Source organism: Siphateles boraxobius, unplaced genomic scaffold, assembly GCF_051911475.1.
Source record: "Siphateles boraxobius isolate OS27281-9 unplaced genomic scaffold, OSU_SipBor_1 25, whole genome shotgun sequence".
Classification (NCBI taxonomy): Eukaryota; Metazoa; Chordata; class Actinopteri; order Cypriniformes; family Leuciscidae; genus Siphateles; species Siphateles boraxobius.
This window is the reverse complement of record NW_027508866.1, coordinates 19,725,616-19,751,337: the sequence shown is the minus strand read 5'-3', so window position 1 is coordinate 19,751,337 and position 25,722 is coordinate 19,725,616. Positions and strand designations below refer to the sequence as shown.

The 25,722-nt window shown below is 36.0% G+C and overlaps 2 protein-coding genes across 4 annotated transcripts; both read right to left on the bottom strand.

Annotated features, from left to right (window-relative positions):
* Positions 1-957: 957 nt before the first annotated feature.
* On the bottom strand, positions 958-18,752 carry pstpip2 (proline-serine-threonine phosphatase interacting protein 2). 3 transcript variants are annotated; one of them, XM_077243079.1, is made up of 15 exons: positions 18,394-18,742; positions 17,629-17,729; positions 16,573-16,647; positions 15,844-15,878; positions 15,656-15,762; positions 12,389-12,451; positions 10,588-10,686; positions 7,955-8,000; positions 4,266-4,345; positions 3,815-3,913; positions 3,641-3,737; positions 2,130-2,202; positions 1,971-2,005; positions 1,804-1,874; positions 958-1,646 (listed from the first exon to the last, which is right to left on the bottom strand). In XM_077243079.1, exons 1-14 carry the CDS (start codon positions 18,424-18,426, stop codon positions 1,819-1,821), a joined length of 999 nt encoding a protein of 332 aa, XP_077099194.1. In that variant the 5' UTR covers positions 18,427-18,742; the 3' UTR covers positions 958-1,646; positions 1,804-1,818. The 3 variants fall into 3 exon arrangements, with proteins under 3 accessions (XP_077099194.1, XP_077099196.1, XP_077099195.1); XM_077243081.1 differs by lacking the exon at positions 10,588-10,686 and having other exon boundaries at positions 18,394-18,752; XM_077243080.1 differs by having other exon boundaries at positions 958-1,874; positions 18,394-18,744.
* Positions 18,753-20,193: 1,441 nt separating this feature from the next.
* sub1a (SUB1 regulator of transcription a) lies at positions 20,194-23,610 on the bottom strand. Its single transcript, XM_077243086.1, has 5 exons — positions 23,465-23,610; positions 22,909-22,978; positions 21,127-21,246; positions 20,916-21,024; positions 20,194-20,706 (listed from the first exon to the last, which is right to left on the bottom strand). Exons 2-5 carry the CDS (start codon positions 22,975-22,977, stop codon positions 20,627-20,629), a joined length of 378 nt encoding a protein of 125 aa, XP_077099201.1. The 5' UTR covers position 22,978; positions 23,465-23,610; the 3' UTR covers positions 20,194-20,626.
* Positions 23,611-25,722: the final 2,112 nt, after the last annotated feature.

The following is a 25,722-nucleotide window of genomic DNA, read 5'->3' as shown; positions in this document are numbered from 1 at the left end:
TTGGTCCCACTTTATATTAAGTGGCTTTAAGTACTATGTACTTGCATCGAAAAATGTGTACAATGTACTTATTGTTTTCATGTTGTATTGTAAAACACTTTAGCTGCTATTGAGGTGTGATACGAGTAAGGTTAGGGACAGGTGTGGTGGTATGAGTAGTTTTAAGGGTGGGTTAAAGTAAACAGTGTAATTACATACATTAATTACAGCTGTAATTACATGCAGGTATTTTCAAAAGATAAGTACAATTTAAAAACATGTACGAGTCCATTGTATCAAATTATTAATTTCAATGTAAGTACATAGTAGTTAAAGCCACCAAATATAAAGTGGGACCATTTTTTTTAATTCATGTGTCCTCATAATCTTTAATCAAAGTAACTTCCGCTCATCTTTTCACTTTTCTGATAATGTGTTTACTGACGTGAGGGTGGGGGAACCTGTCACTTACATGAGATCGTCCAATAGCAAACCACAATCTTCCAATCAATTCCTCATGGACAAAATGAAGTCCCATCCTACATTTTTTTTTTTGTTCAAGAAGCTGTTTTACTAGATACAGATATACGTCCAATAGGGAAGAAAAGACTATCGCATTCGCAACTTCGGTTTCATGCAGACTTTAAGAGTGTATGCTGGTTATGTGTAGTACGTATACCTTTACGGGCACAGTATATCCGTAATCTTAGAATTTTACTTGGATGTTCTTTGACCTGCGATGTATTAGCAAAAACAATTTAACCACAAGGACTTTCTTAGTATCTATAGGTACAGCACTCGCTGTTCAACTTTCACTCTTCAGCTCCCATGGCCTTGTGGGATGTCGACTGGTTGCCCACTCAAGTGTGTTCACTCGGCGGCCATCTTGGAAATGTTTTCTTTTCATGACTTAAATGTAAGCCCCTCAACAGAGGAATAAAGCTGACATACCACTCTGTTCATCAATGGACAATGGGATCAAATAATATATACATTTATTGAAGAAATGTATCCAGTGGTGCAGGACTATGTATTGACAGTGTCTAGAATTTTACATTAGAAATAAATTATACTTTTCGTGGTCTTTTAAAAGCTGCTTTAAAGGTGAAGTGTGTACCACTAGCTGAACCAAACAGAAACGTAAAAATAATGACAAAAAAAAATAGTCCCCTCCTGTCTTCCATTGGCTAGCCAAACTGGTAGACCCGCCCCCAAACTCACACCATTGGTTGAGCCTAAACAGGCTGCTCAAACAAACTGCAATTCCATTTGGAACCATTAGAGGTGCAGTGTTGTGCACTCCACGTTTAAATTACTTAATCTATATTAGTCAACCTTTTTTACAGTGATTAAAATGTTGTTTTGATGATCAATTGTTATCAATGTAGTGAGAACTTCAAGATTAGACCTTTTACCACTACGCAAACGCAATAGTGTCAAAACTCACTTTGTTTGCAAGGGTGGATTTTAGGTTAGCAAGTTTAGATGCTTTTTACACAGAGATAAGATCACCCCTTCATGCCAGGACACAATATATATTCTCACCACACAGTGTGAGGATGCCACCAACAGCATTAGAAGATGACCAATGTGCTTTTCAGCCCTTGATGATAAAAGTCGCAAATGCCTTCACTGTATTCCTATTGAGCAGTAAGTGTTTGCGAAGACTGGAAAAGAACATAACAATAACTGAAACACCATTTCCTCAAGGAAACATTCAAGGGATTCATAAACAACATTACTAACTGTATAATACTTGCTCTAGCATTAATATTACTGTTTGTAAACTGTATGTCAAGGTTACATTCCTTCAAGAATTCTTACCGAATTACACTCTTATTAGTATCGTATTAGGCTGTACCCTGGTTCCGCTACAGTCGAGTATAAAGGATCATCTGAAGGATGAAAGATACAACAAGAATTTGGAATTGTACAAACATACAGAAGAGAATGTATGTATAAACATCGCTATATACAGAATATTTTCATACTTCCTGCAGTTGGCGGTGGAGGAGCTGCTGCTCTCCTGAAATATAACAGCAAGACATAAGATAATATAAAAGCAAGAATTTACGTAAGAAATAGTCGAACTGCTAACTAATCGTTGAATGTCAGTTTGCAAGATCCATCTGTAGGGAGTGAGGGGTCACCTGACAGCTGTTGGAAGTGAGCGAACTCCAGCCGATCTTTGATTATTGTAGAAGTTCTCATATGGAACAGGAGCTGAGGAAAGATCAATTTAACAAACATTACAGGGATAGTTTAACAAAACATAAAATGTCATCAAGCTCATATTTTAGTGGAATGCTGCTCTTTACTTTATTGCAGACCATCAAGCTCTGATAAGGACAAAAAAGCACAATAAAAGTAGACCAAACTTTTCAGAAGATACATGATACCTTGATGTGAGGAAATTTAAATCCCCACCACCTCAAATCTCATTTGCACATGAGCATATTCAAACCAGGTTTTGTCTTGTAATCAAACAGTGCATCAAATTGGAAAATGTAATATCGTAAACTTTTGTGTTCAAAGTCATATAGATTAATTTTATGGTGGGTTTATGATGCTTTTTAAATTTAAATTAGAGCTAAAAGTTTACATAGCAAAATACAAAGTAAAATTACAGTTACATTGGTGAAATGTCTGCTCAATTTTGCGCCATAAAGATCCATTGTCCTTTCAATAGTGTTTGTAATCAGGGCTTGACATTAAAACCCGGATGGATTTCAGCAGTGGTATTGGCAGGTTGAATTTTATATATAATATATACACTTTTCAATTGTAGTCTTTTAAAAAGACATCTGAAATAATAAAGTGCAATGTAGTGTTGTCAAAAATATAAATTTTTCGATACATATTGATACTGAAATAATACAAATTCTTCCAATACTCTTTTTCTGCAGAATAGATATACAATACCAGTTGCACTTTCTCGCCCTCTCAGCTCTCCGACAGTGAGTTGACACACAAACCCGCCTCCCCTCACTCACTCGTTTCATTTGCTCCAGATTAATATTGTTGGCGTTACAGGGTTTTGAATATCGGCACGGGATTGCGCGTATTGTGCAAAATTTGACTCATTCCCGCAGATTTTGTAGTCATACTCAAAGTGAGCGCACATAAAGCTGCCTCTGAGTACTAAATTTAGCTCTTTTTCGCTGCAAATTGCGCTTAAAGTCAAACATACACAAAATAATGTCAAAATGCCGGTCTTGACGAGTTTTCATGTAAACAAATTAAGTTTTGTTTTCAGTGAATGTAAACAATTGAGAAAGAAAAAGCATGTGTAACAGTATAATGGATCTGTGCGTCAGGTCTTAAAGTGAGAGCAGCTTAATATTCCTGCTGCCAAATTATAAGATAATATTTAAAATATCTATAATGCAGTTTTCAGTGTCAATATTGTGGCCAGTGAAAATGCTGACTGGCCAGTAACTTTGGAAAACCACTAGCCACAGTTAAAAAAAGTTAATATCAAGCCTGGTTTTAATGTATGAAGTTCAGTTCACAAGAAAGTCACTTTCAAACCAAGCAGCTTTCTGTTGGTCAATGTGGTCAATTCACTTGAACCCGATGTGAAATCTGTGTGGGAATATCTTTGTCTCTCATTCATTTATTTTCTGTGGATTGTGACAGTTTAAAAAAAAAAACTGATTACCTGGCGGTTTGTCTCCGGTTCTTCTGAGGTTGACAAAATGCTCAATGTCTTCTTGAACGTTACATTGCTCCAGTGACCTCCTCACTTCCTCATAGATCTGCATAAAACAGAAGTGGACATGGTAAGTCAAGTTACATATGTGGGTCTTACCTGATGGTGCACGACTCAGGTTACCTCGTCGCTGGTGACGCACTGCTGGGAGAGATGGTTGAGGTGGGTCCACACTACGTTCCTGAGCATGTTGATCCTTTCCACTTCCTGTTTCTCAAAAAACTGCAGCAACATGCATATGAGATGTCAAAGAAGAAAGATCATAACATTATAAAACAACCCCATAAAAATGTCTTTCCTTATTCACTCTAGAACACCAGCCAGTAAGTCACTAACCACCTAATAACTTGTTAAAGCATGTGAGAATTCAGACAGTTTGTGTCATTCAATAGTTTTGAATTTTCGTTTGACGTTTAATGGGTTTGCTGTGAAACATGCAATACCATCTACAACCCATTTTCAAGATCAGGATTCGCATGACCTGACATGATCAGGTTTGTTTTGTCATAGATCAGCTGTGAAAAGCAGTCACCAGTGTTGGGGTGTGTGATGGAGGCCGGGGCGTAGTGCTCACCTCACATGCTTTGACATGCTCGTTCAGCCACTCCTCTCTCATCTTCCCCAGCACCAACACATTCTGACTGTATATCCTGTCTAATACGCAGTCAAACAAAGGGCATAATTAGAAATGAAATAGAACAGTTGTGTTGTGTGTAGGGCTGGGCAATACAACTAAATAAAGACAATATTTGTAGGCCTTTTGATGATAACTGAATCATATCTTAATATTGATATATCAGATTCATTTTGACAAAACAGACAAGTAAGATAACAAACAAAACTCATTTTGTGTATCTTTAACTACACATACTGACATATGAACAACTACTCAGTTACTAACTAGAGAAGCCTTAAGAACAACAAAGTAGGTTTTAAATATTAAGATGTATCTGTTTGATTCCAAAAAAGAACCGACTCATAAGACTTAATCATTCGGGAATCAGACTACACTCATTCATGCTGTACATTTCACGCTGTATATTAAGTAGCAGTGCTCAAAATGACCAATTATCAGCCAACCAATTATCAGCCAATTGTTCACCCATAGGTTTCTGAAGAGCATTTTTGAAGCCCAAAGTGGGCGGAGCCAGCTGTAACCATCTTAGCAGCGTGTCACTCCCGGATAAACGGGATTTTAATATGGGGGGTCTATGGGATTGACTCTCTTTTGCAGCCTGTTTCTAGTGGCCAGTCGATGAATTGCAGTTTAAGTCACTTCCGTGTTGGTTTCAAGAGAGAGACAGGAAGGTTGCCGCTTGGTCTAAAGACACTAATTTTTATTTATTTATATTATTACTAATGATTTGATCCCTAAAAACTCATCTCTGAACACCAAAATGACACATTAAAAGTCACTTCATGTCTTTAACCCTCTACTGCACGCATTATTATGCAATCATGGAAAAAAATTTCACAGTGTTTTTTTATATATAAAATAGACTCAAATTAACATTTCTTTTTCTTTTTTTTTTTTTTTTTTGGGGGGGGGTACTTTTGGGTGCGTTGCCATATGGCAACATTGTGCGACAATGGAACAGCCTGATGCGTTTTCTCCCAAAATGACATGAAATTCATAGATGATTACAGACCTGTCTTTTAGAAATGAAATTGTTTTTATTATTTAAAATGTTTTCAAGAGCTTTGTGTACAAAATATGAAACTAATTTTCAAAGTATTATTTCAACAACATTTACAAAACATCTGACGCAAACTCATAAGAACTGTTCAAGTGAAACTACTCAATGTGAAACGATTATTTCAACAACATTTACAAAACATCTGACGCAAACTCATAAGAACTGTTCAAGTGAAACTACTCGATGTGAAACGCCTTAAAGCAGTTGTTCTCTCTGTTAATGGTGGGGTATGTGATTTTCTTTTTTGACCATTTTTTCAAAATCACTTGAAATCCTATTCCTAACCCACTTACAGCCACTGAGTTAGAAGCACTGACATGGAAATAAAAAAATGTAATCATCTGTGGAACGGGCAGGACTCGAAAAAACTCGAAAAACAGCCAATCATTTCCAAGACCACCTAGAATCATTGGACAGTAAGTGCGTCAATCAAACGGTCGTACCATACCCCCCTCCCCCATGCCCCTCTTCGAGTGGGTGGAGTCAGGGCCAGCGTTGGAGGAAAGAAGGTAGGACCTTTTGAGTTGTGTATTTTCAAAATCTGCCGGCCGTTTTGCAAATCACATACCCCACCTTTTAAGCAGAGGTGCACCTTGCACTTAGAGCAAACCCCTCTGACGATGGCCTTGCAGCCAGGATTCTTGCACCTTCCTTTTGGTGCACCCATCTCTGGCCATGATCAAAGCGGTCAAGACGGATATATATTTTACTTTTATACTTTACTTTTACTTTACTTTATAAATATATAAAAATATATATAAATATATGAGTAGAATACAACCATCCAACTATATCAGTGCATCCATACATTGTCATTCATACAAAGCTACTCTGCATTAGAATGGGCAAAATATTGTTCCATTACCGCACAATGTTGCCATATGGCAACACACCTATTTTATTAAATAAAAAGGTAATATAAGTATCAAAACAATGTGACAATGATTGAAATAAGATTAGAACTTACCCCAGATGCTTGATGTATTTTTTTATTCCGAAGAAATATGAAAAAAATGAGGAAAATCTTCACATATACACAAGCACTTTTTCAGCAGCTGGAGTCATCAAAAGTGTGTGAAAAGAATGACGTTGCAAGGGTGTGTGTAATGTCGTGATGTCATCAAAGCATATCATTGGTTACCACCAGGTTCTACCATGAATTTAAGATTAATCAGAGCTCATATTTATTTTCAAATTTCAAGAAATGTCCAAAGAAAGGGTATGTTGCCATATGGCAACACCGTGCAGTAGAGTGTTAAATAGCTTGAATGGAACTCTACAACACCCTTGTTTCATTTAGTATAAGCGGATCTATAAATATGCTAATTAGCCCCGCCTCCACTCACTCACAACAGCTCACAGATTCACTCGGTCAACTCTACTCTAGTAAATGCCGCACAAGGGTATCACTCTTTACAACGTCGAACACATAACGGGAATTTTGCTTGACTATGTTATCAAACAGCTAATAATGTGTTGCTAATGTTACACAAACTATGTTCAAGTTACCCATCTCAGTCTGCTTTTCTAAAAATCAGTATCCTTAGAAAAGTTTTGAACAACTAGGATCGTCAGTGGAGAAAGGCATAATACATCATATACATAATTTACCCGCTATATTGCTAAAAGTACCCCGATTTTTTATATCAACAGAAAAATATACCGGGATAACCTGGTTTCTCTAGAGACTCCACTGCTTAAGAGAATAGTGGATGATATGCTAAAGCCCGCCAGAACACTGACGTGATTGGTTACAAGGTAGTTTGTGATGTCAGAAACACCAGCGATTTCAAACGCGTTTTTGAGACTGTCTTTGGTTCAATGCAGTTTTAAGGAGAAAATACTCAGCAATGGTGTTGAATTTGCACATGGTTCGTCATAAAGCATATTAAAAACACCACATAGACATTCAAACAAAATTAAAAGCTTGATTTTCACCACAGAGGGTCTTTAACCAATATTGAAATGCTCTTTTTTTATCCGGCTATTAAAGGTTGTATCAGTGATTTCAGGCCCAAAAATAAATGTCTAATCTTTCCTAACGATCCGCTAGCTGCCCGCCCCATAAGCATGCCGTCCAAAAACAGCGTCTCTGTAGGCAGCGTAGGCTCTGAGATCTGCACACAAAAACAAATGGGTACAACCACCACTCAAAACCAAAATAAAGTGTTCCAACCAATCACTGACAGGGGCGGGTGTTGTGAGGTTTTGCGCTCGTGCACGGCTGGACGCGAAATCGGAGCAACACCCGCCCCTGTCAGTGATTGGTTGGGACACTTTATTTTGGTTTTGAGTGGTGGTTGTACACATTTGTTTTTGTGTGCAGATCTCAGAGCCTAGGCTGCCTACAGAGACGCGGTTTTTGGACGGCATGCTTATGGGGCGGGCAGCTAGCGGATCGTTAGGAAAGATTAGACATTTATTTTTGGGCCAGAAATCACTGATACAACCTTTAAGCTTCTTTAGTTTTATGTTGCCAAAAGAATCATTAAAAACTGAATATATTGCCCAGCCATTTTTAAAGAATATTATTATTAGCAAGTATATTATTAGTGCATCTTCTTACCAGCTTCCTCTGCTGTCTGCTTGGCTTGCTGTGTTTTGGCGTACAGCTTGAGAGAGTATGAGAGAGTGACATCATTTATACAACAGAATTTCTTTGTACGGTCATTCACATCTTACCAGCACATATTACAGACAGCTCAACAGCGCTCCTCTCTTTTTTAGCTGTGCTCTAAAAACAGTAGTTTCCTATAGTGTCTATTTACTCTCCGAACGGATGAAAACAAAAGGTTGACTCGCTACACATGTTTTATAGCCATTCAAGAGTCTTGTCCTCAGGGTATCACAAACACTTCCAACATTACTGCCATGTTTTACGATGAGTAACAGTACTGTACATGCTCTGGCAGTCATCTGTTCCCATGCATGACCTTGCAGGTTGGTTTTTGCATTGCTGTCCTTAATCATTTGCTTTCTCTGGAGATAAGCTACATTTAGGCCTGACTTTATGTTTGCTTTTCTCTCCATTTAGAAAAGAAAGTGTTCCAGGCATAATATGCTAATAACATCTTACACACCAAACAGAATTAGATTTTAATTTTCAGAAAGACATACATATGAGTGCTTGCAGGGCCGCACAATAGTGTTACAGTTTTGAGAATGCATTATGCTTGTTTTCTGTCGACCGCCCACAAGTATCTTAACTTAATGCAATGCATCTGTGAAGTGTGAAAGCAGCTTTAAAATGATAAAACAGATGCAAGAAAGGAAAATGAATGAGAAGTCATATGCAAATGTCACAACAAATGCAAGATAACATGCCAGCGGTTTTGTCTGTGCGCTTTGAGACGCAAGTCATTTATGATGTAGGATAAAAGAGTCATAGTGATTGCAACAACTTCCATTTTTATTCAATTTTTTGTGCCAATTTCCCAGGAAGTGTCGAGTTTGTTCTCTTAAATATGGAGATATTCAATATTCCAATTCCAATATTCCAAGTTAAATTCACACCTTTGGATGGAAACATAACTAGTGCCAGCTACGTTTGGATTGTACCAGGTCGCTCTAGAATCATCTCAAATTGGCTGGAATATGTTAAAATCCTTTAATCCAGAGGAAGTTCCAGTCAGGTGTAATAACTGCACTAAATGTACTAAACTAAACAAGTCCTCTTTTATCTACAGAAAGTACTTTCTATTTCCATTTCTTTTTCCTGTTCTCTCTTTCGCCCCCACACACTCACACACACAGCTTTTGTTAGTGCTGTCCTGTGAGTTTATCAGTTTCTCTACTAAAAATAAATGACAAGAAGTGATGTGGTTGTTTTCTTTTATAAACATGCAGTTTCTCTATTAGAAATGGTGTCAAACACTTCTGAGCACAGACTCACACACACATAACAACCGCTCAAGTTTTCTGAAATGACAAGCAGACTTAATTCATTCAAAATATAAATTATGTTTGGGCTTTTTATAAATAAGATGCATAAGAAAGTAGTTCTACATATAAGAGGTATACAAACCTGTAAAATGTCTTGGTGTAACAGTGTAAGAGTGGAACGGTCTGGTTCAGGAAGTAAAACCATATACTTTTTTTTTTAAACAAAGTAAAACGCCATTCATTCTCTCCATTGAGAAAATGATTTTATAACGATAACTTATAAACCTTTGAAGACAAACTTACTGTGAGCTACAAGGTTGTTAATCTATGGTATTAGCTTCTGTTAAAGATGTCAGCTCGCATTATTTCAACGTAGTTTTAAAATAATCATGTTTTACAGTGGAATTCATGGTGAAAAACTACATTACCCATGATGCTGTACAGAAAATTACACCAATCAGAGTCGAAACAACCAAAATGTGCCAAGAGCTCTTTTGCTCCGCCCACAACAGTGAATCACTGCGAATGACGTAATCAAGTCTCGCTACAATACTTAAATGTTTGAACACATATGCATATTTTGCAATAAACTTAGAAAACATTGTTTTTATGTATACACATAATCAACATTTGTACATGAGTAGTATTATATTTCGCCATTGTTTTTAATTCGGTTATGCTGTTCGCTATGCATCATGGGATTGTAGTTCTTTCCCTAACTAAAGCAGTTAAGTCTTGTACCTTTGTATTTTTGTCCGTTTTTCAAATACGTTTTTGCTTCAAATCAAAGTTATAATGTTGTGATTCACCTCGTAGCACCTCATCATGGCTTATAACACTTTAACAAAGACTTTTTTGAAATCCCTATGGGAGAATGAACAGAAAAAATACATCCGGAACCAACGCCACTGAAAAAGTGCACTGTTGCACTCTGTAACCGTTCTAGTCTATGGCTAGTATACAAGTTTTTAAATGCATTTCGTGGAGGCAGCCGCTTTGTCAGGTAGTTCTATCCATGGACTGACATTCCATTGCAAAATGAAGTCTGTTTTTAAACCGGTTCAGATTACTCATAGAAGTTTAATAGTTTACAGTTAAGGGTTTGGTTTAATCTTTAACCAGAGGAATATCAATAAAGCGATGACTTCCTAACACTGTAAAAAGTGCAAGTAAAAGCAGAATGCATGAAGCCAGGAAAAGAAATGAGGCTTCTAAATATGCACAACAGCAAAGAAAATGTAAATGAAAGCAAGATTCCTGCAACGGTCATACAGGATAGGTAAAAACAGATGTACTCTCACTTTTCTACTTGCATACCTTTTCTTGCTGCTTGGAGCTGCTAGTGGTGGCGTTTCTGTTCATGTTCTGCTCTGCTTCCTCTTTATCTCGACACTTTTGATCATAGGTCTTCTTTGCCTTAAAAATACCCATTGACATTTAACCAATGCATCTTATGTCTAACTATAAATCTAAATTCTATATGCTATACTATTCCACTCAAAATTGTGTTACACTTTATTTTTAGGTGACGTAGTTACATTGTACTTACTCTAGATACATAATGAGCAATATTAATTTACTACATGTACTTACTATAGAGTTACGGTTAGGTTTAGGGTAAGTTACTTGCAATTATGCATAATTATTATAGTTATTATTATAGTAAGTACATGGAGTAACGTGTAACTACGTTACCTTAAAATTAGGGATGCACCGATACCGATACCAGTATCGGTATAGGGCCCGATACCAAGCTTATGTACTTGTACTCGTACTCGCAAAAATACCCTGATACCAAAGACCGATACCTCACGTATATCCTTAGCTTATATTTCTTAATTCTTATGAACACTCTTCCTGCAGTTATAGTGTTGCTAGATTTAATAGTACACTCTAATATTTCACTTTACACTTTCGGCTGTGATTACATTGTTACTCAGTGTTATGTTAAACATTTGTTCTGTGATTTCTTTGGCACTTTATGACAAATTTGATTGTCTTGTTGTCTGTGATTTCTTTAGCACCTTGACAACTTTGTGACAGGCAGGTAAAAATTACATTCATTATGTCCTTGGTTTTGCCCTTTGGAGGTTATTGGACACTGTGAAATTTGGGCTTTGAAAATTTGTGATAAGCACAATAAGAATGATTTATTTTTTTAAGTTTATTTAAGTTGTTGAAAATAAAGATGCTGATATGTTCATTAGTCTCATTGCGTTGTTCTTAGAAAATTGCCACATAAAACGAGAACCCCCCCCAGTACAACAGGCATCAGTATCGGTATCGGCGAGTACCAGGAAAAAAATATCGGTACTCGTACTCGACCCTTAAAAAGAAGTATCGGTGCATCCCTACTTAAAATATAGTGTTACCCAAAACGGTCTATGCATCTTTATAATACTGTATACAGAAACACAATACTACACTACCAACTAAAAGTGGACAACTTTTTCTGAACACATGTTTCTCATGATCTCAAAAATATTGTGATAGAGAGATTAAGGCATAAAAATATAGAATACACAAACGTAGATAATGACTTATGCCTATGTATTAATCACCTTCTAATATTTGAATCATATTTAGCCTATTTAAATGGATGAGTTGGAGCAGATAGTGAAGAAAAAGCACATCTTTTACTTCAATTTGTTTAATTTCACTATTTTGACAACTTTACTGTTATTCTAAGGTTGTGAAATTGTAATAAAAAGTAATTTTTAAAAAGCACAATTATAGATACATAATGTGTTTATTTCCACAAAAGGGTCATGCGTTTTCTCAGAAATATGGATGCTTTATGGAAAACCTGGATGCTAATAAAAGAAAAGGAAACCAACCTGAATACATCAAGTTCAAAACTGTTTTAAGTTTGAATAAGCTGTCATTTTAATGAACAATGCCATTCAGCAAGGATCACTTCCCATTTTGTATGACTAAAATCAGGTGCACTTATTCACTTCCCTTCTGCCACTGCTTCAGAAAATATATTCTCATAAAGGGCATAAGGTACCATATAAAAGTGGGGCTGAACCACCTATTATAGCAAAGCCCAGATGGACGGCAGTATACAGACAGTACATAGTTCCTGAGTACTCTTTGCTCTCTGATGTATGCTTACCTCAGCTGTTTTCTTATACTGAGCACCCTTCTGCTTATGAAGAGCGTCCATCAGCTGTTCTACCTGAAAAAAAAAACACATCTTTTTAATTAAATTTCTTCCAATTTAACATGAGCATCATTATGTACTGTAGAAAATAAAGTCATTTTTTCCCTTGTTAAAATAATTTGGAAACGCTTCATCTTACAGTACAGTACTTACAGTGTACTTACCTAGAAAGTACTGGATAAAATAAGGTAAGTACATGGGTTAAGGTTAGGTTTAGGGGTAGGTTCAGGGTTAGTACCTAGTTATTACCCAGTAATTGTAATTACTATAATAAGTACATAGTATGTACATGGGAAACAGGACTGTAAAATGAAGCATTACCAATAATTTCTCCTATACTATAAGTAAGTAATTTGTAGGTTCATTCACCTGAAAAGTTTAAACATTCTCTAACTGCATCAAAACACTGTGCTGTTTGTTTGACCAATGGCTGAGGGGATTTTTTTTTTCACACCATGAAGATTTATGAATAAACTGCTCGTTTTAAAATCTTCCCAGTTTACTGACATTTTGTTATTGCATCCGCTTCAAACATTACAATATTCATGATAACTTTCGTTAACTCTACAGCAAGTAAACCCACTTCCCCAGTTAAAGGGGTTCTATAATGCCCTTATCACAAGATGTAAAATAGGTCTCTGAAGTCCCCAGTGTGTAGGCTATGTGTTTTAGCTCAAAATATCCCACAGATATTTTTTATAGCATGTTAAATTTTCATTTTTTGAGGTTGAGCAAAAAACGTGTCTTTTTGTGTGACCCTTTAAATGCAAATGAGCTCCCGGTACTGAGGGTGGAGCTTCCAGAGCTTGTGTTAGCATAGAAATATACACTAGAAGGCGCCTTGGGGATCTAAGCATGCGCTCAAAACCGCCACCATCTTGGAACAGGGGTCTTGTCATAGGAAGTAGCTAGGTAACACTGAATTCATGGATGATGCCGGACTTTTGTGCTGCGTATGGATGTAAACACAAACGAAATCTAAAAACCAGACAACAAGGGATTACATTTCACAAGATTGTGAAATTTTGTAAAAAAAAAAAAAAAATTCTCTGGACTCAATGATAAATACAAGTCTGACCGTTGAACGAACCAAAACAACTAGAAATTCGAAATCATGACGATTTGTGGTGATTTTATTTCTGTTACACCTTTTCCTACATTGACGCTGATGCATTAAAGAGGAGGGGCTCCCCTGTTCCATGATGGAGGCTCTATTGACGCATTCGTTCCAATGAACTGCCGTAGCCAAGGCAACATCTAGTGTATATAGCTATGGTGTGTTAGCAGCTTCAATTACCTCACACAAACACGCACAGAACATTTTTAAAACGTTTAGCCTTTTATGTTCAAACTGGAGTCGGACAAAGATGGAGAGACTCAAGAAGAAGTGGCAACATATAGAATGCAACAACAGGACATTTCTAGATGATTGGTTGATGAATTTATGGAGCTGATGTGGAGATCTTCTTGTAATTGTTTAGCTTTTTTTGCTGTAGCTCTGTATATACATTATTATTATACATATTTATATTATTAACGTAATTACTAATAATAAATCATTTTAATTAATAATTATATGCAATTAATAATCTAATACTAATAATCTATAAATCAAGTTCCTGGGGGTGGGGTTTATGTTAATTTTTGGGTTAGTGAAGAAGCTCATTGGTTTGTTGTAATCCTTAAAAAGCGATTTCTGTAAAAGAAAATATCTTCCTTTGCTTTGAACTTTGAGTGTCATAACTTTGCAGATGTTTATGTTCAAACAGCAACATTACACATAACTAAAGTTAAAAAAGTGAAATCATAATCAAACACCACTTTAATTATTCTTCGACAGTGATGCCATCGAAATATATATGTATAATAATATGTTACTAATATTAGTATTAGATTATTAATTGCATATAATTATTAATTAAAATGATTTATTATTAGTAATTACGTTAATAATATAAATATGTATAATAATAATGTTTATACAGAGCTACAGCAAAAATGGAAGTTGTAAGGCAAGATTCTTAAGATGGCTGCACGCGTGTTTCTGCAGGGATGCAGTATAGGCCAATGAAGTCAATGGGTTTTTGGTTAACTGCCTGAAATAAGGTCTGTGGTGAACACAAGCTCAATATATATTTTCATGTTTTAGTCTATGACATAAAATACACCAGCAGTAATACCCTCTTGTAATCTTTTTAAAGCTTTTACTTGTCTTGAAAAAGGCGGTTGCTGACAAGTGACTAATGTTACTACAGAGGTTCTCGGGACATTAAATGTCATCAGGCTGAACAGGTACAGTCATCTACTCACTAGTCCGCTTTCACAGCCTCATTGCATTTATAATCTCGCTTTTAAAAAACTACAGCCCCTTTCACACAGAGATTCCGGAAAATACACTGATAATGTGCCTAAGGATTTGACCCAGAATCGTTTGATTTGGGTTCATTCACACTGCCAGTGATTTTCTGGAATCTATTCATGCAACACACCCCTTACAGAATTGATCCTTACGAGTTCAGGGACTGATCCCAGCAATGGTAATAGGTCCTCCTACCAGGATCAATCCCGAGACGTGTTTGCATTCACAAAGGCGGCACTCTAGCAATTATATGGCAATTTTCTTGAAATTAATAAAACGTGTGAGAATCATAAGCTTTTGTTGGTCAGAGAGCTTATTTTAATGCAATATTCCAAAAGCCAATGAAAAAGCCTTATTGGGCTTTTGTCGAGGGAGCTAGGGTGATCCTAACTGCCGGTTTAGCCTACAAAAATACCTCATCACTCTCAGCGCACTATTGCTAATATTTCATTTTAGTATAATAGCAGACTGTTGGAGGCTAGGCTACATATATTCTTCCCTGTATGCAACATTTGTTGTCACGGCTCAGGATAGTCGAAATAGTGTTCATGAAGAAGTGTGTGTTTGTGTTGCATCATCAGACAGTTAGTATTGTCATTTCCTTGCAACACCAGAGCAAATGGTCGCTTTTACACCTGGGTAAAAAACAACAACAACAGTGCCAAGAACTGGACACCCATATTTCCAAGAGGTCCTGCACCAACTGAGCAACAACCATCAAGACGAATAGGAATGCTAACGAATAACTTTCTCCAAGTATGAAAAGTATTTCCATTTAGTGACACTGGTAATGCAGATATGGCACACTTCACTTTTAATAAGTAAATTACAAAGTATGAAATGCTGCTTGTATATCTTACCCTCTTCCGGGCCTCTTTCTGTTTCTCTCTGAAGTCTTCTAATTTTTTTGCTTCCTCCCTCATGGTTTGGGCCAAATGCAGATGAGACAAACTCATATTTTCTGTTTCTAAACATTCAATTTAAACATAAGGGAGGGTAACAGAACAATAAACTGCAATCATTACATTTTCAGACAGTATTTACTTACGTAATTTGAAAACGTCAAGTGATCGTTTCAGAGTGCTAAAAACAGACAAAACATTGACATCCATGAGTAACCGACATCCATTTTGTGCAATAAAACTATTGTAAAATTGCTGACATCCCTTTTCACTTGTAAAGAACAGTTACACTTTTTTTTAATCACCCCTAGTAAGAGGAAAGGCACAAACCACAAACCAACTACAAACATGTGACAAACACTGAGACTGTTAAGGTTTGAAATGATCTAATACAGAACATCAACATGGCACCGTTCAAATGTTATCTTTTTAAAGGGCATCAGTTGTATCTAACCAGAACAACACAATAACATTTCAAATCACTCTCGTAAAGTAAATTTAAGAAAGTTCTGGCTAAACAAACAAATAATAATAAATAAAAATGTAACCACTAAAACAAGACAGTGAAACAAGTGGTGCTTGCACAAGTTGTTGTGGGCAGTTGCTAGAACCTTGCTACGGTCCTTTAATGTGGTTGCTAGATTACTGTTTACTGTCTCTAAAATGGCTCTGGTTCCTAATTTTATAGTCTGATTGCATATAATATTAATAGTACAGTTCTTAACAAGAGACCTCATGATTCGATGTCAGTAACACAAATGCTCCATTTAATACTTAAAGAGTTACCGGTTTACCTTTACAATCCTTTCAAGCAATTGCAATTTGTAAAAACATAACCAAAATATTACCTGTAATTACTAGTCATTACTACTTACTTCATTTCGCTGTGTCCACACACTTTCTTGGACAAACCAAGCAGATCCTTGGCGTATTTCTCTTCTATTGCAGCTCTGAAAATTATGTTTTTATATTTTAGATAAATGTTTTGTATGTAAGCCAAGAAGAAATACTAATATTACTAATGAGTTTTAATCAGTATGTTTGTTTGCCTAAAATCTATTTGTTAATATAATCAAATGTTCTACTAATTGTATGAAACATGAATATTGAGCATGTTACAGCAATAAGAAGGATTTTATGTTTAATATTTTCTATACTGAGGAAACATTTCCACACAGCTTTGATATATTCTCCATCCTGGTTTAACATGCGAAAAACTAGAAGTAAATCATTCATAGCTTATGAGATTTACATAATTCTGTAGCACTATCAAAACATGAATCAGTCTAACTAGGCAAATAAGATTGAAATTGGATTAAAAATAAACTGCATTTCTTTACAAATGCATTCACATTTGTTTTAGGGATATCATTTTAAAATCAACATTTTAAAAACATTATTTTGGTTCATTTTGATTTCATGTTGACTTTAAACCCAGTATTTGTTGCTGTAACTCTGAAGGGTTAGTTCACCCAAATATGAAAGTTTTGTAATCATTTACTCACCCTCATGTTGTTCCAAACCTGTATGAGTTTCTGCTGAACACAAAAGAAGATATTTTAAAAAATGTTGGTAACCAAACAGTTGACATTAGCCATTGACTATGGAAGTCAATGGGTCACTGTTTGGTTACAGACATTCTTCAAAATATCTCCTTTTGTGTTCAGCAGAAGAAAAACGCATACATTTACAAGTAAATGATGACATAATTTAAATTTTTGGGTGAACTATCACATTAGCAGAGCATGGGAACATTTTTGAACTGTCAATCATTTTCACATGAACAACAGGAAAGAGGAAATCTTGCAACAATGCTCGTCATGAGGCAGTAACGTTCGTGTGAACGACCTAAGAAGGTAAATTTAAACGTGTGAGACCTTCAAGAGCTTCAGGTGAAAGTGCCAGACTAAAAGTGTTGACTGACTTCTCACCTGGCTTTCATGAAGTCCTCGATTTCTTTGCATGTCCTTTTGCCGTCATTCAAGTGCTGGATGATGCTGTCATATCCAGCTGTGCTGGTGATATCAGTGTTCTGCACACACAATTGAAGAATAAACAAAAAAATACACAAAGGACATTCAAGTAACTTCACAAATGTCACTCAGTTTTTGAACAAGCAAGCCATGAATCCACACATGAGCCACATAGTATATCACCAATTCCTCACTGTAGTCTTCAGAAACATGGTGATTTGGACTGTTGACTATCATTAACCATGAGAGCCCATCAGTCTATGTAATTTATAAGTCTGAAGTGGCAGACATAGCATCATACCCAAAGCCACAGTCAACATGAAATATCTCCCAAAATACAAGCTAAGAAAACAAAACTAAATTGCACTTTAGTGCCTGCTTTGCCAAATTCGGTCTTAAAGATCCCCAACTGGAATCATGGCCAATAGTTGAAGAACATGCAGGGATATTTTTATTTTCAATGTATTATTTTAGAAGATAATTTCTATTTGGGTTGTTTTTTGGACTACTTGGTTTCTCAGGATGTGCTGACCATACTTCCCTTAAGGGAATTGACGTTGTTTCGATATGTGACAGATGAGCTTAATATAAAGCGTTTGCTAAATAACGTATACCACATCAGATAAATTGATTATCATTTAGTATTATGCAAATAAACAGTATCTTCACTATGTTTCACTAAACATCGACTCCATATCCCTCCCAAAAATACAAAACCCTTACCCAAAAACTATCCTTGAAATGTAGTTCTCTCATCACGTCGGCTGCTGTTTGCTCAGACAGAAAGTGACTCTGAAGTTCCGTATCAGGCTGTAATACCGCAGTGACTGATTTCACACAGCAGAGATGGTCTGGTGCACATGGAGAGTATAAAACACTCGCCTCAGGGTCCTAAACGCGCATCTTCCACGTCTGTCCGGGGAGCGAAAGTTGCGTTGGAGCAGAAAACGGACTTTTCTTGGACTTTTTTACCACCTAGTGGCCGAACAGTGGAGCTGCAATTCTATCGCTTTCGGTGACTTTCCGATTTAACACAAATTTCCTTCCACCGAATACAGCATTTGCTTTAAAAAAAATAACCTCTATTTTATGGGTGGATGTGTTAAATACTTAAAGATATTGACTTGCGATGATATAATTTTCTTGTATATTTGTAAGTGCAGATAATATTTGTTGAAGCAATGATGTATGTATGGTGAACCTGCGAGTCTGTTGAGCCTTATTAGATTTACTGACTTACTATAATACTAACATACCGGTAATTATAATTATTACATAATAGCATACTCATATGAGATGCGTTAACTTAAGTAATTAACACTTAATTGGGGGGTGTTATGGTATTATACCTAATTGAGCGAAATGACCAGTAGATGGCTGCAGTGGCACACATCCTGCTCAAAACGCCTATTTAAAGTTTTACTAAATTAATCTAATCTAATATTCTAGTCATATGAAAATAATCTAACAGACATACATGTCCCAAACAATACCACAACCAATACGTATAATAGTAAACATTCATATATTTTTTCTTAAAGGGATAGTTCACCCAAAAATGACAATTCTGTCATCACATTTAGGCTACTCACCCTCAGGTTGTACCAAACGTGTATGAATTTGAAAATTATGATATTTTGACGAATATTTGTTACCAAGCAGTTGATGGGCCCCATTAACTTCCAAAGTATTTCCCCCATACTATGGAGTGGTCAATGGGGCCCGTCAACTATTTGGTTACAAACATTCTTCAAAAAGATCTTCTTTTGTGTTCAGCAGAAGAAAGAAACTCATACAGGTTTGGAACAACATGAGGTTAAGATTTTTATTTTGGTTTGACTAAGTTGCAATCATGCGTTTAAAAAATGTGTCTCCTAACCCTTATAAATTGTTTTTATTGGTGTAACTAAATGTGTCATACTAAGCTAACAAGCCAAAGTTGTTTATTGCATTTATTTTAAAACACAATTTACATTCCAATCCAATATAACATTTTAACAGCACACATAATTCAACTCGCACTACAGGTCAAAACGTTAAGCCCAGTAAGATTTTTTTATGTAGCTGAAAGAAATCCCACCAAATGATAACCAAGACTGCATTTATTTGGTCAAAAGTGAAAACTGTCGTCTTATTACAAATAAAAACAGCCGTTTTCTAATGTAATATATTTTAAAATGTAATTTATTCCTGTGATCAAAGCTGAATTTTCAGCATCATTACTCCAGTCTTCAGTGTCACATGATCCTTCACAAATCTTTCTAACATGATGATTTGATGTTCAAGAAACATTTATCATCACTGTTGAAAATATTTTTTAATTGTTTGATTAATAGGAAGTTCAAAAGAATATAATTTATTTGGAATAGAAATCTTTTGTAACATTGTTTTTACTTTAGTTCTATTTAATCCATCCTTGCAGAATAGCCGTATTGATTTTTTCAATGTTAGTCTATCATTTTTCATTACTTTATCAGTTTCTTCCTGTACCTTTATAGTTTTGTGAAAAATAAAACAAAATCATTTGGTGTGTGAATTTTCCTCATCTTTATTGTAAATGAAGGGCAAAAATTCTCACCCTATCTCTCTAGCAAAACCCTTTGAAAACCCCAACCAAGATGCTCAAAAAAAAAAGAAGAAAAAAAGAAAGAAAAATACAATAAACAACTACTTCAAAAACACCTAATCTAAAATATACATAGAAAGTGTCTTGGACCCCACACTTGCCTTGTGAAACATGTCACTCTACACAGGGCAAAAACATCACTTAATTACACATTAAGTGTTACTTCAAATTCATGACTAAAATCAGGTCTCTCGACTATGACCTGTCCCTTGACGGATTCAGGAAGGTTTAGATACTGTGTTTGGGCTTTGGAGGGCAGCAGATACAGAACTGTAGAGTGAAAATCGGTTTAAAAAAGCATCCATGTTGACAGTGAACTGCAGGCAGGTCTTATATTTTCTTCACGGCGTCGTCAATCTCACTTATCTGCTCTTTCAGTTGGTTCCACTGCTCTGGGTTCAGGGAAATACCTGTAATAAACACATCAAACAGAACTCTGGGAAATAAACAACTCGGATCACTTGTACACAAAATGCATCTGAATACAAATTTTGTTTTTTGAGCACATGAATAAAAAAAATGTGTGCACGGATAAATTCTGTAAAAATCTGTGTTACAAAAAAAACACATCGCTGAATATCTACTGTCACATTTGAATCCATTAATAATAGACTCCTACCTTTCCTGCCTGGTTTCATTTCACCTTCCTGGTCCATCCAGTATTCCCGGATATCAATCAGCACTTTTCCCTTGAAATCCCGAACACTCACATACCTCATCTTTCCTATCTTAAAAATAAAAACAATATAACATACAATATATGCAGTGTGGTAATGCTGTATCAAGTACAGCCAAACATTTATGTCATCATATCTCTGTTAGATCATTACCTGGAACATGTTATCTTTTTCACTGCTGCTGCTTTTGGAGGCAGATGACACTTTTGAAGTTTCTCCACTTTTTTGTTTCTTTGATGGCTTCTCTGGTGTTGCCTGCTTCTTTCTCTTGGCCTGAAATACAGAATTTTACATTGTATTGAAAGCCATTAACATGCAAGAACTTAGGATTTTCAGGGCAGGAATTTCAGAATGGCGCTTCGGTTTTAACAGTCAAAAATGAAGTTGTAAGTAGCTAAATATTTCATAAATGCATAATAGAAATTATCCAGAAACGCAAACAGCTTAACCGGATCCGTTTTCAGCATATTAGGCATATAATTGAGAATGAATGAGTGAATATTGAGAATTAATTTAATGAACTCAGTTAAACTTTCCTGATAGCCTCAGTAATTCACTTAATTCTTAAATTCTAAAATAATAGAAGTGGTCTAAATAATATTTAAAAAATGTAGATATCTTCTGTGGAAGTCTCAGGACCAAAAAATACTCATCCTGTCAACCAAATGCTATTTTTCATTATTTTTCAACTGAGAAAAACAGAACCTACATGGTATTAAAGCTATTGTTATCCAATCTTTGCGATCCATAATTAAAATGCACATATGTAGAATAGATCAAGGGAATCAAAATGATCCCAGGGGCCCAGAACAAGCAGCTTCTGGCCTCGTTAATTCTGTAAGGCCGTCTAACTCGATCCAATGGCGGTATTCGAATTAGCGGTGAAGGTCTTTGCGTGTTAATGTCTTTTCTCGCGGCAAAGTATTTTTGGTTAAATGCAATACATTTTCTCACATGTATTTTCTCGTTATTTCTTCTGACCCCATAAATGAAAAGGCTTTAATTATATCTGTGCATCATTAAATGTGAGCGAATGTTTTACTATTCTTTTAAACTCTTGAATGAAAATAATGTCAAAGTCAATTGGAATAATCAAATGTCACAATTTAATGTGTCAGGTAAATGTATCATTATAATTTCATAAACAATTCAAGGATATTTAATGCAAAACATCAAATGCTCTAGAACAAAGAGGAAAAAGTTTACCCGACAAGAAATGCGTGAGGCTGAGAGTCTCGCAACTCTCAGCCTCACGGGCCGATCTCAAATATAGAAAAATCCCCGAGCTCTCGCTGCGTTTCATTATATACCCAGACCTCATTTCAAATCTAAACATCATCCACAGTGGTAAGTCACCATTTGCTAGCAGTGGAAAATTAGCATTCATTCAAATGGTCAGAAGGTGTTAACTCAAAGACACCCTCCATTGTGGAAGATGTTTCTAAACTTCCTAAGAACTTTATTACCTTTTGGTTTACTTCTTTGGGAATGAGACATTTGTACCAGTCGCACAGAGACATTTCAAATAATACCAAACATGTCTAAAACTCGATGATAATCATTCACATTAAACCATTTAGATTCTTGTGTGAGTTTGGGAGATCTCTGCCAGGATGAAGAATCGGGGAGAGAAATGTAGATTAGGATGAGGGAGGTGAGACCTTCGTCTCAATAGTGCATGAGGGGTTGTTCAAATGTTAATTTCCTTTGATTTCTCAGAGAATGGCCCTCTCTTAAAGTCCTTCCAGTTTTTCCAGTCTTACAATTCTATAACCCTTAGTACGGTCATGCCTAATGCATAATGTTCTGGCAACATGAAACTGGTCGTTATTCTCAAGAAATATCCAATTTTGCAGATGCAAATACTTTTGGATGCAATATACATTTCTTTCAGTTAGTTAAAAAAGTGTAATGTGGGGATATCCGTGCCCATACCTTTGTGTCAACTTCACTGTCAGAGTCGCTGTCTGAGGAAGAAGACAACACTTCCTTTGACTTAGGCATTCTGAAAAGGATAACAACACAATTTAAATGAAAAAGCAAACCACATTTGTAAAAAGCATATATTGCACTACTACATTCAGGTCTACATTGCTTGAAACTAGTTTTGGAATTTAAATGAAATGTAGGTGCAGGCAAATAACAATTTCATCATGGTTGCATCCTCGTGCTTTGCAATGATGTTTTCTAAGTCTGCATCCTCGTGCTTTGCAATGATGTTTTCTAAGTCTATAAAAAATACATTTATTTCCCGAAGAAGAAATGCTTGCATTTCGCATGTTGTGTTTTGCAGATATTAAATGAGTGGAAGAGGGCGTCAGTCGTTTACAACTACTATAAGAACAAACAAGGCCGAACATATGAACGCGCAGCAAAATGGCCATTTTCCAATAGTTTCCATTCAATGAAAGAATCTGTTATTGCAACATATCGGCTGATATTATAGTCGTACCCGAAAATGATACAAAGCTTCACGTATCAAAATACTTACGTGTTTTTGCAAGGTAAATGTAGGGTAAACTGAGTAAAAAAAAACACAGTGTCAATTCGATGCGCGCGATCGTTATGCGAAGCCTGTGCTGCTGATCGCGCGCTTCAAAGCTGTACCAGGAAGCGCCATTGAAAAACTGAATTGTGGGAAGTGTAGTTTTGATTATCCATTACCAGCGCTATACTGCCGTCCAAAGTTAAAGTGCTGTAACTACACATTTGGTCAAAATTGAAATCTTCTTCTTCTGCTTTTAATTTTCATTTGCAGTTGGCAAACCAACTTAAAGGTGCATTACCGCCACCTACTAGACTGGAGTATGAATAGCAGTTTGACAGGAAGGAAAAAATAAAAATATTCATATTAAATTCTTTCAATTATCCCTATTTTTGTTTATAATTCATTAGGAGACATTTTTTTGCTGGGAAAGTTTTTTTCACAGCAGATTTTCTAGTGTCATATTTTCTTTTCCACCTTGTATTTCTAACGACATTCTTTCTTCCTCATATCTTTTGCAATCTAATAAAATGTGTTTTACTGTCTATTGTGTGTTAGAGTGGGTGCAAAGTCCAGTGGGGTGTTTTCCTATTCTGTGTAATGTGAAATTTAAACCACCATGACCTATTCTAAGTCGGGTAATTATCTTTTCTTCTTTTGGATTTCTAATCCCCCTAAAGCTTATGTTGTTTTTGAACATTATACAAATGTTGCCCATTCTTGCCATATTTTGTTTGTTTGTCCCTTTATAATGGTTTTAATTTCTGCTCTACATAACGGTACTTGTATATCAACTTTTTCTTGTTTTATTGATCTCCTTCAGCCAAAATCTACAATCTCATTTCCTTCCACCCCTACATGAACCCAAAGGTAGGACACATCTTGTCCTCTCTCATACGGTATTAAAAGCAAGTGGAATATTTTATATATTATATCTTGTCTGCATAATGCTTTCCCAGATTGTATACATATATGCTGTCTGAAGCTATAGTTACATTTTGGTTCCGATTATTTTCTTCCAACCACTATATTGCCAATAAAATTCCTAAAAACTCTGCCATGTATACCAATAAAAGATCTATTGTTCTTTTTGGACTGCTATTTCATAATGAGAAATCAGTACGGCCTGTCTCTGGCTGCTTTGATCCATCTGTAAATATTAATAGTTTATCTTGATAAAGGTCCATATAGTTTTGAACTATTATCCTCTGTGGCATAATTGTAGATTTTTCTTTTAACATTTGTTAAAGACTTATATCTACATATGACTTTATGAATTTCCAACAGTGGATAATGCAACCGTGGGGCTTACTTGAAGCTGGCTGAGGCTTGCATTTGGTGCTTTTTGCATTTCCTATCCATCCAAAACTGTAATAATTAGTTCTATATGTTCTCAGCAATTTGTATAAGGTGACCTTGGGATGTATCCCGCTATGTCCTTGTAAATGTATCCAATACGCCAGCATAATCTTAACCCTCCTTGTTAGATGTAAAGGCATCTTTCCTGCCTCAAACTGTAATGCAGTCACTGGTGATGATTTAAAGGGCACCTATTATGCAAAATTCACTTTTACATGGTGTTTGAACATAAATGTGTAATGGCAGTATGTGAGCAAAACCACAGTAGAATGATAAAAATCCACCCAGTGTTTTTTTTTTACAATCTCAATAAATCATAAGCACTGTCTCAGAACGAGCTGTTCTAAGATTTGGCTCAATGTGACGTAGAATTGAGCAAGCCCCACCGACGTGGTTTGATTGACACTGTGGTTTTGGCATAGACCTCGCCCTATGTGATCTGCACACCATCCTCCATTGTTTCAATGACAGCCGGTGTTCTGACGATTTGTGCTGCCTTGTCGAAAATGTCTCCTAAGGAACATAAGTGTTCTGTAGTGGGATCAGATGTAATAATGTACATAGTAGTTTTCACTTACTTCTGACATCAGAGCCACTGAAAACGCAGTGGATGGATTTTATTTACGAAGGAAAGGCGCTAACGTTACTGTAACTTCCAAAATACGTTTATGTTTGCGCGAATCATTTTCTGACAGACTGTTTTGTGAACGAGGGTCAATTCAAAGCAGGTCTTGCTTCAAAGTTAATCCTCAAGTGTGGATCGTTGCCTACTGTTCGCGATCCAATGTCAATGTCAGTAGAAGTAAGTGTATTTTATGATTTTTGAGCAAATAGTCATTTCAGTCGATGTCAGCCAATTCAGACTGATCTCATGAAATGGCGTATGTATGACACGCCAATTCGTA